General features: G+C 51.5%; 1 protein-coding gene across 1 annotated transcript; it reads left to right on the top strand.

Annotated features, from left to right (window-relative positions):
• Positions 1–11,731: 11,731 nt before the first annotated feature.
• LOC146839314 (olfactory receptor 1G1-like) lies at positions 11,732–12,688 on the top strand. The gene has a single exon (XM_085650768.1). The coding sequence runs from the start codon at positions 11,732–11,734 to the stop codon at positions 12,686–12,688; it is 957 nt and encodes a 318-aa protein (XP_085506894.1).
• The last annotated feature ends 754 nt before the right edge of the window (positions 12,689–13,442 follow it).

Here is a 13,442-nt window from a genome sequence, read left to right as displayed (position 1 = left end):
CTTTTGCGTTTTTCTTTTCAAAATAAAAACAATTGTACATGTGCCCTGCGGCTCCATCGTGTTGCTGACGCTGTCTGTCAAACTTACATGAATTGACAGGTGGGGCAACGACAGTGAATCCTGGCGATGCTGGAAATGCCCGCTGCCAGGCGAGCCTTTATGAATTTGGCTCGTCTGAACATGTGCCAGGGAGGGGGCGTAATTTACTATGTCACCCTGGAAGAGAAACGGCCCACCAGCAGTTAACTCAGGCCCCTAGTTAGCCCCCAGTAATAACCTTATGTATCTATGCTCTCTATTTGGCAACCAGTTAAATAGCAGAGATCAGGTACAACGCAGCACTGGTCAAACAGAAAATAAAATTTACATTTTACCCCCACTTATAGTTTTCCACTGCCCTTTTCCCCCAATCGTCCCGTTCTCCGCCGTGTGTGCCCTCTTTCTACCCGGCGCACGTGCTGTTGTTCCCAATGTCTCTGCTTCGACCGGCCTCACCCTGCCGGTTCTCGGTTCTCCCTTGCGTTTTCCCAGTTTCCTCTCAGCCGGCTCTCTTCCCCTCATTTGACCCAGTTTCCCAGTTTCCTCTCAGCCTGCCGTCTTCCCCTCATTTGACCCAGTTTCCCCTCAGCCGGCCCTCTTCCCCTCATTTGACCCAGTTTTCCAGTTTCCTCTCAGCCGGCCCTCTTCCCCTCATTTGACCCAGTTTCCCAGTTTCCTCTCAGCCTGCCGTCTTCCCCTCATTTGACCCAGTTTCCCCTCAGCCGGCCCTCTTCCCCTCATTTGACCCAGTTTTCCAGTTTCCTCTCAGCCTGCCCTCTTCCCCTCATTTGACCCAGTTTCCCAGTTTCCTCTCAGCCTGCCCTCTTCCCCTCATTTGACCCAGTTTCCCCTCAGCCGGCCCTCTTCCCCTCATTTGACCCAGTTTTCCAGTTTCCTCTCAGCCTGCCCTCTTCCCCTCATTTGACCCAGTTTCCCAGTTTCCTCTCAGCCTGCCCTCTTCCCCTCATTTGACCCAGTTTCCCAGTTTCCTCTCAGCCTGCCCTCTTCCCCTCGTTTGACCCAGTTTCCCAGTTTCCTCTCAGCCTGCCCTCTTCCCCTCATTTGACCCAGTTTCCCAGTTTCCTCTCAGCCTGCCCTCTTCCCCTCGTTTGACCCAGTTTCCCAGTTTCCTCTCAGCCTGCCCTCTTCCCCTCATTTGACCCAGTTTCCCAGTTTCCTCTCAGCCTGCCCTCTTCCCCTCATTTGACCCAGTTTCCCAGTTTCCTCTCAGCCTGCCCTCTCCCCCTCATTTGACCCAGTTTCCCCTCAGCCGGCCCTCTTCCCCTCATTTGACCCAGTTTTCCAGTTTCCTCTCAGCCTGCCCTCTTCCCCTCATTTGACCCAGTTTCCCAGTTTCCTCTCAGCCTGCCCTCTTCCCCTCATTTGACCCAGTTTCCCAGTTTCCTCTCAGCCTGCCCTCTTCCCCTCGTTTGACCCAGTTTCCCAGTTTCCTCTCAGCCTGCCCTCTTCCCCTCATTTGACCCAGTTTCCCAGTTTCCTCTCAGCCTGCCCTCTTCCCCTCGTTTGACCCAGTTTCCCAGTTTCCTCTCAGCCTGCCCTCTTCCCCTCATTTGACCCAGTTTCCCAGTTTCCTCTCAGCCTGCCCTCTTCCCCTCATTTGACCCAGTTTCCCAGTTTCCTCTCAGCCGGCCCTCTTCCCCTCATTTGACCCATTTTTCCACCCACTCTTTATAGTTTGTCACCCCATAGGGAAGTGTGGGCACGTCTCATTAAACACAGCACCAGGTTGAATATATATGTTTAGCGGTGACAAGAGGGGATATAACTTTAGCAAATCGAAGGGCATTCAGTAGTAAATGCGTCATGTGGTCACGTGAGGGGGTTTAAACAGTGGCTTCTTTAACGCAGCGGCAGCTTTTATGGGTCTGATGCAGAAGGGTCCTGTGAGTACAGACAGTGCTGAGGCAGCAGGGCAGGGGCTCTGCTGGCACTGGACTGACCAGGGCCTGCATGGCACCCAGGTGTGGAGGAAAGTGTTTTGCGAGCAGTGTCTACAGGGTTTTGTGCCAGGGGTGCCAAGTGGTAAACATGGCTTCCATTGGACACAGGTATGGTTCTGGTCTGCCAGGGGTTTAAGACGTCAGATTGACCAACAAAGGAAAGTGGTTGTACGTGTGGGCGCCGCACAGTTAAATATGCAGTTATTGATTGGTGAGAATTGTCTGGATTGATTTATACTTTTATGAAATGAGTGGGGGGGTGCCCGGGTACGGTAGGGGCACCAGCTTCGGGCAGTTTGAGAATATATGTGAATGAAAGAGTGGGGTAGAGGGAGGGCCGCTCTCCTTTTTAGGTCTCGCCTGAGCCAGCGCTTTAGCGCTGCTCTCATGAGAGCTTTTGTAAAAGGGGGATCTGGAAGTGCAAACTAGTGCTTTTCAGGGCTCCAAATACAGTGCATGTGCGCCGGGCGCGCGCACCATTTGGCAGCCTGAAAAGCACTGCCTGATCACTTTCGCGGACACAGCCACCATCTGTCTCCTGTCACGGGTCATTAAGTTGCATTCTCCTCTGCCTCCGCCCGATCACTTTAACTTTCACTTTCGTGGCTTGGCTTGTTCTAGTGTTTAGTGTTCCGTTCTGACAGCACATAAAGTAGATATATAAATAGGTGGCAAATATTTAGCAGGATTATTACCGTTTGTCAACACTTAGATTCAACATCTTTCTGGCTTTCGAGCTGCTGTTATTTTGAAAGTGAACATGATAAAATTAAGCTCCAATTTGTTCGATACTAAGGCCGCATCAGCAAGATAGCTACCGGTTTTGTTTTTTGAAGGTAAATTTCCCACGTCTGGGTATCGGGTTGCATTTATCAATCCTAAACTTGCATGTTTGCACCACTAAGCTGTTATTTGTTCAGCTGGATGACTTTTCATTCCTTTGTCTTGGGTAAATAAAACCATGAAAAAAGTATCAATTTTAAAGTTGGCTTGTTACTAGTAGCATAATATGTTTTTATACAGGACTGTATTTCAAACTGGCAATTGCTTTGCAAGCCTCTCGGACCCCCATCCTGTTAAGAGTATGATTCTTAAGGCTTTGGTTTTCTGTAGAACCCCAGTTTTGCGTTTTTTTTATTTTTTTTTATTGCTCTTGGTAGTAAACTCAAACCCATAGATGTACCCCTCACCCGGAGATGGCTTTCTTGTACTGAACTGTAATTGGGGGATTATTGATGGCTTAATTTGTAGGCGTTATTTTAGATAAAATACTTAACCTACAGTGCCTCTGTGCTTAATAGCATATCTTTCCTAATGAGACTGTTGCATGGAATCAGTCCATACATGCCAAAGCCGGACCAGAATGCCTTACTACAATCCCCTGTTCTCTTAAGACTTGTGTGACAAATTGGCAATGCCCGTTTTCAGACCTGCAAAATGTGCACCCTGTACCGGTAGAAGGCAGCTGTGCATGACAATTTCACACTGGGGAAAAAAACTTCGAGTGAACGTTAGATTTAATTTCAGGATGTTCTATATTGACGGCATAGTTGTACATACAGCTAGCTTACTTGACTTAAACAAAGAAAAACTTTGTAGGGCACGGATCTCTGGAGCTCAGATTCAGTCTTGGACCCGCTGGCCTTCTAAACATTTTGTAGTCAGACCTGTTTTACTCGGGCGTGTTATTAGACTTTGCAAATAAATTATTCCTGCTGTATATAGCATTACCCCCATGTTACGCTCAAAGGCGACCTTAAACAGCTCATTTCTGAAAGGTGTTTTCATACTCTACCTTTAATGTGTTTTGCCTACCACCTTCAGCTCTCAATTTCATGAAGAACTTTATTTATGATTGGCTAGAACATAATTAGTTATCGACCATGACTTGCATACATGACTTTCTTTAATATGAACTGAGATTACAATCTGTAGTTATCTGGGTGTCATGACATCTCTCAATTCTATAGAGTGGCTGTACATCCTATAAAATCTACTTTTAAACTCTTCGGGCCCGATTCACAGAACAAACTTAAGACAAAATCCTAAACTTAGTACCATTTTGGTATTCACAGAATGCACTTACTACTTCTGGTATTCACAGAATGAATTTACTACTTTTGCGATTCACAGAATAAACTTACTACTTTTGCTATTCACAGAATGGATTTATGACTACTAACTTTACGTCCGCACTCGGGCCGGAAATTTCGGCCCGGAGGCGAAGCTTCCGGCCCGGAGGCGGGGCTTCCGGGCCGGTGGGGATTCTGGCAGTGGCGGAGATTTAGCCATGGCCAAAATCTCCACCTCTGGGCCGGAAGCTCCGCCTCCGGCCCGGAAGCCCTGCCTCCGGGCCGGAAGCCCTGCCTCCGGGCCGGAAGCCCCGCCTCCGGGCCGGAATTTCCGGCCCGAGTGCGGACGTAAAGTTAGTAGTCGTAAATCCATTCTGTGAATAGCAAAAGTAGTAAGTTTATTCTGTGAATCGCAAAAGTAGTAAGTTCATTCTGTGAATACCAGAAGTAGTAAGTGCATTCTGTGAATACCAAAATGGTACTAAGTTTAGGATTTTGTCTTAAGTTTGTTCTGTGAATCGGGCCCAGTATGTTTATCTTCCTTTCTGAACTTTGTCCTCCTTTAGCCCTGCTTCCCCCCTCTTTATTCTTCTCTGTCTAATTTGGTACAGCTACACTACTTTTCCTCCTCACCTTCAAATTTCTTCTTGCCTTGCTGAGTTTTTAAAAATAAAAAGCAGTTTGTTAGTGCAAGGTTTATGCACTCAGTAAATCATGTGTAAGTGCCGCGCCCACTTGAAGAGTTTTGCTTATTTGTTAGTCTTTCAGCTACATATATTTTCCCCAGTATTTTTGCTCCCACAATTGTACCCTCGTTGTGTTCTCTGGTCTGGTATATTTATTTTTTATGATTTATTTGCATTGTTTTCATTTATATATGCATTGATGTTCGTATAATGCTTGCTTGTAAATTGTTCTCTGTTGTAAAGCACGGCAACATGGAGGTGACATTTTTGCACTATATATTGTTTTGCACATAAAATAATTTGTTGTCGCTTATGAGTGCTGCACGCCGCACACTGCTGCACACTGCTGCATTACTCACTGCTGCATGCTGCACGCCGCACACTGCTGCACGCCGCACACTGCTGCATGCCTCACAGTGCTGCATGCCTCACACTGCTACACAAAACACTGCTGCACGCCGCACACTGCTGCACGCCGTGCACTGCTGCACGCCGCGCACTGCTGCACGCCGCACACTGCTGCACGCCTCACACTGCTGCACACTGCTGCATTACTCACTGCTGCATGCTGCACGCCGCACACTGCTGCACGCCGCACACTGCTGCACGCCTCACAGTGCTGCATGCCTCACACTGCTACACAAAACACTGCTGCACGCCGCACACTGCTGCACGCCGCGCACTGCTGCACGGCGCGCACTGCTGCATGCCGCATACTGCTGCACGCCGCACACTGCTGCACACTGCTGCATTACTCACTGCTGCATGCTGCACGCCGCACACTGCTGCACGCCACACACTGCTGCATGCCTCACAGTGCTGCATGCCTCACACTGCTACACAAAACACTGCTGCACGCCGCGCACTGCTGCACGCCGCGCACTGCTGCACGCCGCACACTGCTGCACGCCACACACTGCTGCACGCCGCACATTGCTGCACGCCGCACACTGCTGCACGCCACACACTGCTGCACGCCGCCCACTGCTGCACGCCGCGCACTGCTGCACGCCGTGCACTGCTGCACGCCGTGCACTGCTGCATGCCGCACACTGCTGCACGCCGCACATTGCTGCATGCCGCACACTGCTGCACTCCACACACTGCTTTTATGCGAGTTTATGCTACTGACATTTTAAATGACAATGCCTTTTATTTGTTTTAAAACCAAAACATAAATAAAAGGCATTGTAATTTTATAATGCCAATAGCTCAAACTCTTATAAATGCGAGACCTATTGCATTGCAAATGCTTGTTACTTCATTCTCATTCATTTTGTACTTCTCTTTCATTGCGTTTGGTACCAGACACCGAGCGCCTCATTATTATTCCTAACAACAACATCTGTGTTTCATAAGTTGCCTGGATACATAATTTAACATGAGGGTAAAATCATAACATTGTATGCACTACACAAGATATAAATGTCCCATTCCTTTTCATGCCCGATGCATTTCGGGACAGCAGGGTCCCTTGCTCAGGGGCATCTCTGAAACGCAAACAAATGTCATAGTTTGAGCATTTATAGGATACACGGAGTTACTCAAAGACCCAAAACACTTCGTGTACCGAAGGGTTCACACGAACCCTTATTATTGTTCACGCCACTTCCTAGTGCCTGCTTACACTCATCAGATGAAGCCTGCGTGTATGAACATTCAGTTGTGTTTGTGGTATCCATGCAACATACCAGACATGCCCTAGTGACCATAGTTCTACCAGCATTCATTTAACCCACCCAGTGCTTGTCACACTCCTGATCGCCCCTTAGATTTGGGCAGCTCCAAAGCATGTGCAGCAGGTCGGCGTCACGTGCATGGCAGTGCGGGCGTCCTGCATCTGTGTGATGTAATATTTATAGATCTTCGCTGGTGAGATGTGCTCTCTGTGAAATAAAGTATTGTATTAGGTGAAAACGCATGTTACGCAGAACACTGTCGGGCCTTCCATCCCTTGTTCCATTCAGAGTCTGAAAGAGACGCCGAGGGCCTCTCTTCCAGCTCATGCCTAATGGCAATAGGGCTCTTGCCGCGTGATGCCTAAGGGATGCGGCAGACCACCGAGCGAGGGGATGTCCCTGTCCCACCACCGAGTGAGGTGACGTCCCTGTCCCACCTCCGAGTGAGGGGACGTCCCTGTCCCACCTCCGAGTGAGGTGATGTCCCTGTCCCACCTCCAAGTGAGGGGACGTCCCTGTCCCACCTCCGAGTGAGGGGACGTCCCTGTCCCCCCTCCGAGTGAGGTGATGTCCCTGTCCCACCTCCGAGTGAGGGGACGTCCCTGTCCCACCTCCGAGTGAGGGGACGTCCCTGTCCCACCTCCGAGTGAGGTGATGTCCCTGTCCCACCTCCAAGTGAGGGGACGTCCCTGTCCCACCACCGAGCGAGGTGACGTCCCTGTCCCATGACACGTCAGTATTGAACAGTTAGAGCAACCCTTGACCCTCGGGTAGGTCGCTCCCCTGCTCACGCAGCGCCACCAGTCCCTGACTGCCCTCCTCACTGTTCTCCTCCTGTGAGTGTGTGTGAGTGTGCTCCCTCTTTACCCGTGTACCCCGAGTGCTTGTGTTGCCGGTCTGACTGTAATCCTCTTTTTCCCGTGTACCCCGAGTGCTTGTGTTGCCGGTCTGACTGTAAATCCTCTTTTTTCCCGTGTACCCCGTACGTGTGCCCCCTGAGTGCCGTGTGCCCCCTCTCGCTGTTCTTCTTTTTTCAGCCCCCTCCCTCTTAGGGTTTTCTAGGCCTTCTCGCCACTTTTCCAGGCCTCCTCGCCGCTCTTTTTCCCGCCTTCGGATTCCCCCGCCTACCCGCCCGCCTCCCGCCTCCCAGCTGACCCCTCCTCCCCGGCTACCCTTAAATGGTGGCCGCTGCGCGGCCGCGCCGCTGGCGCCCCGAAGGCGCGCCTAAGGCAAGCCCGTCTGCGCCCGTCCACGCCTGGACCGCGCCCAGTGCCACAACCCCTGGCCCCCGCGACCCCCACCTCCCCCGCCGCCCCCGCCTGACCTACGACTCCGCCGTCCTCACCGCTCTCAACCCCGGCCACACGCCGGGCTGCTGCCACGCCACCCCAAAGCGGACCCACAGACCCTTCACCTGCCGCAACTGCCATTTCACCTGCCTACGAACTCACATCGCACCCAACAGGAACGACTCGCCCGGAAACAACCTCGACTGCATCCTGGTCAACACCCGATCCGCCCACAGGCACGCCATCGAACTGTGGAACCTCATCGACTCTACAAACCCGGACATCGCCTTCCTCACCGAGACCTGGATGAACCCCTCCTCGGCACCCGACATCGCCATAGCCATCCCCGACGGCTACAAAATCATCAGGAAAGACCGCACCAACCGCACCGGAGGAGGCATCGCCATCGCCCACAAGAGCTCCATCCGCATCGCTACCTACACCGACGACTCACTCCCCGACGCCGAGCACCTCCACTTCTCAATCCACAGCGACCCCAAGACCACCCTCAGAGGCACCCTCATATACAGACCACCAGGACCACGCACAAAGTTCAGCGAAGACATCGCAGACTTCATCAGCCCACACGCACTCCCGTCCACCGACTACATCCTCCTAGGGGACCTCAACTTCCACCTGGAGAACCGCACCGACAACAACACCACCGCCTTATTGGACAACCTCGCCAACCTGGGACTGAAACAACTAGTCAACACCCCCACCCACTACGCCGGACACACGCACGACCCCATCTTCTCCTCCAGCAAACACATCTCGTTCAGCCATACCACCGAACTCTCCTGGACAGACCACAGCTGTGTCCACTTCAGCTTCAAGAAGACCAACGTACACCACCATGCCCAACAACCACCAAGAAGACAGTGGAACCGAATCACCACGGAACAACTCGCATAAACCCTCTCTCAGAACCCACCCACTAGCACTACAGACCCCAACGAAGCCGCCAACAACCTCACGAGCTGGATCTCAGACTGCGCCAACCTCCTGGCCCCCCTGAAGACCCAAGCAAACAAAAACAACCACAAGAAAAACTCCTGGTTCACCCCCGACCTCAAGGACTCCAAAAAAGAATGCCGCAGCCTCGAGAAGGCCTGGCGCCTCAACCAAACCGACAAGAACATGTCTGCCCTCAAGAACGCCACCCGCAAACACCACCAACTCCTCCGCGCCGCACAAAAATCAGCCTTCCAGAACAGACTAGACAACAACGCCCACAACAGCAAGGAACTATTTGGCATCGTCAAAGAGCTCTCCAACCCCGACAACAACTCCATCCCTCCCTCACACGACCTCTGCGACTCCCTCGCAGCCTTCTTCCACCACAAGATCACCGACATCTACAACAGCTTCACCACAACCAACACGAGCCCTCCACCGGAAACCGCCACCGACAACACCACCATCCACACCTGGAACCCAACCACCACCGAGGAAACCACCCGCGTCATGAACTCCATCCACTCAGGATCATCATCCGACCCCTGCCTGCACCACATCTTCAACAAAGCCGACAACATCATCGCACCCCACCTCCGAGACGTCATCAACACATCTTTTACCACCGCCACCTTCCCGGAGAACTGGAAACACGCCGAACTGAACGCCCTCCTAAAGAAACCAACAGCAGACCCCACCGAACTCAAAAACTTCCGGCCCATCTCGCTCCTACCGTTCCCCGCCAAAGTGATTGAGAAAATCGTCAACGCTCAACCCATCCACCGCCCTGGAAACCAACGACTCACTCGACCCCTCACAGTTCGGCTTCAGAGCTAACCACAGCACCGAGACCGCCCTCATCGCAGCCACGGACGACATCAGATCCCTGACCGACAAAGGAGAAACTGTGGCCCTCATACTCCTGGACCTCTCTGCAGCATTCGACACGGTCTGCCACCGTACCCTGATACGTCGCCTCAACAACGCCGGCATCAGAGGCAAGGCCCTGGAATGGATCATCTCCTTCCTCTCCGGAAGAACTCAGAGAGTCCGCCTCCCCCCCTTCAGATCCACAGCTACGGAGATCATCTGCGGCGTCCCCCAAGGATCCTCCCTCAGCCCCACCCTCTTCAACATCTACATAACCCCCCTGGCGAACATCGCACGTAAACACGGACTCAACCTCATATCCTACGCAGACGACACCCAGCTCATCCTATCCCTCACCAACAACCCCACCTCAGCAAGAACCAGACTACACGAAGGCATGAAGGAAGTAGCGAACTGGATGACAGACAGCCGGCTTAAACTGAACACAGAGAAGACGGAGGTCCTCATCCTCGGCCCTACACCCACCGCCTGGGACGAATCCTGGTGGCCCCCCGCCCTAGGCAGCACTCCCCAACCCACAGACCATGCACGCAACCTCGGCTTCATCCTGGACTCATCCCTCTCCATGACCAGACAGGTCAACGCGGTGACCTCGGCATGCTTCAACACTCTCCGCATGCTCTGCAAGATCTTCCGCTGGATCCCCACCGATACCAGGAAGACCGCCACCCACGCCCTCGTCACCAGTCGCTTGGACTATGGGAACACTCTGTACGCCGGCATCACCACCAAGCTGCAGAGGAAACTTCAACGAATCCAGAATGCGGCCGCACAACTCATCCTGAACATACCCCGCCACCACCACATCTCCGGACACCTGAAGAAACTCCACTGGCTCCCAGTCAACAAGAGGATCACCTTCAGACTCCTCACCCACGCACACAAAGCCCTGCACTACCTCGGACTAAAACTCATCAACCACCGCGTCTCCTTCTACACTCCTCCTCGCACCCTACGCTCGAGCGGACAAGCCCTGGCAGCTGTACCTCGCATTCGCAAAGCCACCGCCGGAGGCAGGTCTTTCTCTTACCTAGCAGCGAAGACCTGGAACTCTCTTCCCAGCTACCTTCGCACCATACAAGACCACCTCCCCTTCAGAAGGCAGCTCAAGACCTGGCTCTTCGAGCACTGACCCCTCCCCCCCCCAGCGCCTTGAGACCCGTACGGGTGAGTAGCGCGCTTTATAAATGCAATTGATTGATTGATTGATTGATTGATTGGGGGATATCACCCCAATGTTTATTCAATGCTGATATTGTCATGTGATGTATGAGGAACTGTCCTGGCCGGAGTCCATCACTTTCTGCTAGGGAGGCACATGGCATGACACTGCCCTCATGATATAAATCTCCAGTGTCAAGAATCCCGACCTCCTTCAAGTGCCGCAGCTCGTGAGTTGTGACAGCCGTGGGACCTCTGGAAATGCCTAGCAGTGGTAGTTCATGGGGGTCTATGGTTTTGTGCCTCTTGTAATGTGCAAGCTTCTGTGATAACATCTATAAGCTATGTTAAGCGGTAACTGGGTTGGAGCCCACCCCCTGCCACATGGCTGGAATAATGTGAGAAGAGCTTGATGCGATAAGGGCGCTGCGTGTGTTGCCGTGTCTGATAGGCAGCGCTCGGCGAGCCACCCATTGTAGCTGTGCCGCTAGGTAGTATTGTTCAAAGTTGATTAATGCGTGCCCCCCCTGACTTGTCGGCAGGTAGATTATCCAGAGGGATACCCTTCTGCGAGACCCTCCCCAAATGAATCCCCTCATCAATCTTTCCAGAGATTGTAAAAAAGGGGGTGATATGTATGGGGGTATATTAGTAAAAAAAATACAAGAGCCGTGACTAAACTACCGTCTTGACCAAGGCCACTCGGCCAATGACCGTCAAGGGAAGCGCGCCCCAAAATGACACCCACTGCCAGCTTCTTAATGTGGAAAGTATGATTCTCAGTGGCAACCAAGTACATAAAGTTTAAAAAGTTTGCTTTATACAAAGACTTGACAATAGCAAGTTAAGCCCACTTTCTACACTATAGACTCTGCGAAACCGCACATTTTCATTATTTAAATGTTGTCTGTCCTGGGGAAGATGTAAAATGAAAACTTCACAGGTTCACACGCTACAATGATTGAATGATCCATTTTCTTGGCAGGAACCGACACCATGGATGTGTGGAACCAGAGTCATCTGAACGAGTTCACTTTCAAGGGGTTCTCCGGCCTCGGGCAGTATCAGGGCTCCCTCTTCTGGCTCTTCCTCATTGTCTACATGATCACCTTGTCCGGTAACCTCATGGTCTTCAGCACTATCTGCATCGACCTCCACCTTCATGAGATGCCCATGTATTTCTTTCTCGCCAACCTCTCGCTCTTGGACATCTGTTCCACTTCCACCATCACACCGAAGATGCTGACTAACCTTTGGTCTCAGATCAGTACCATTTCCCGCAATGGTTGCCTGGCGCAAATGTTCTTCTTTGCTATGTGCACTGCGACGGAAACCATCCTTCTCACACTGATGGCGTATGACCGCTATGTTGCCATTTGCCACCCTTTGCGATACATGACAATCCTCAATCATAGAGTTTGCAAGCTTATTGCTATAAGCTCATGGGCAAGTGGGATCCTGAATTCATTGCTACACACCATGATGACTGCTCGTCTGTCCTTCTGTGGATCTCATGAAATCCAACACTACTTCTGCGAAGTGCCAGCCCTGCTACAGCTCTCCTGCAGCGACACCTTCGCAAACAATGTGGTGCTGTTTGTCATCAGCATGTATCTTGGCCTGGGCCCATGTGTGTGCATAATCGCATCTTATGCCCGGATCTTCTCGGCGGTCATGAAGATAGATTCTTCAGTAGGTAGGAGTAAAGCGTTCTCCACCTTCAGCTCTCATCTGACTGTTGTTGTTCTGTTTTATGGGACTAGTTTATTTATATATGTGCATCCATTCTTCAGCTCATCACGTGGCACTAACATGGTGGGCTCTGTGATTTACAGCATCATCACTCCCATGATAAACCCTATGATCTATTGCTTCCGCAACAAAGAGGTGAAGGAGGCTTTGAGGAAGGTGATGCAAAAAAGGCATCGCCTCAGAGCTCCTGTACATAAGTGAGTACAGGGGAAAGGGATATGTATTGTGGCAAATTCACATAGGCTTCATTTGGGCAAGAGACAAACATTCACCAAGTCCTGACGCTCTAGCACTGTTGAACAAAGTACTACACAAAGACGCTTCCCAGGCTTAGAGACAACATATTCATCCCAATGAACCACCGTGAGCCATCTTTTATCACCGCCTTCACCAGACACAATGCGGCATGTTTATGAGGGCTTAGTGTCATGCTTGCACCGCACAGACCTCTCAGTCATAGTCATGAAGCCACACAAAGCCACCCTGCGTGGCTCTGGATGGATTCACAAATATGGAGTAAGGTAAGGCAGCGCAAATTGATACATTGCCTTACTCTGCGCAAGAGAGCTGTTTCATGGGTGTTGCGGTGGGTGTTCCCACGCAACTCCCATACTGTGTGATGCATTCCCAGATTTTCAAATACTTGTAAACCCGGGAATGCGTCAAAATCCTACACCTCCCTTGGTGAAACGTAACTAAGAGAAATATGAATGTTTCTCATCTTTTTTCCTCTTTGTATGTGTGCTGCATTCTGCAGCACACATTGAAAGAGCAGAATGCCTCTGTGGATTGTGTTTAGGCTTCTACACAGGAGCAAGGGTGCGTGCATTGGCTCTAGTCTGCTAAAACGGCACCAGTGCAGAGGGAAAGGACAGGAATGCACCGTATTGGATAAATACGGTGCAATTCTTTCTTCTCCCTGTGATGCAGGGCAGCTCAGCATGGTACATAGATT

Source organism: Triturus cristatus, chromosome 4_1 (assembly GCF_964204655.1).
Source record: "Triturus cristatus chromosome 4_1, aTriCri1.1, whole genome shotgun sequence".
Lineage (NCBI taxonomy): Eukaryota > Metazoa > Chordata > Amphibia > Caudata > Salamandridae > Triturus > Triturus cristatus.
The sequence above is the reverse complement of the archived record's forward strand: the minus strand, read 5'-3'. Positions and strand labels throughout refer to the sequence as shown.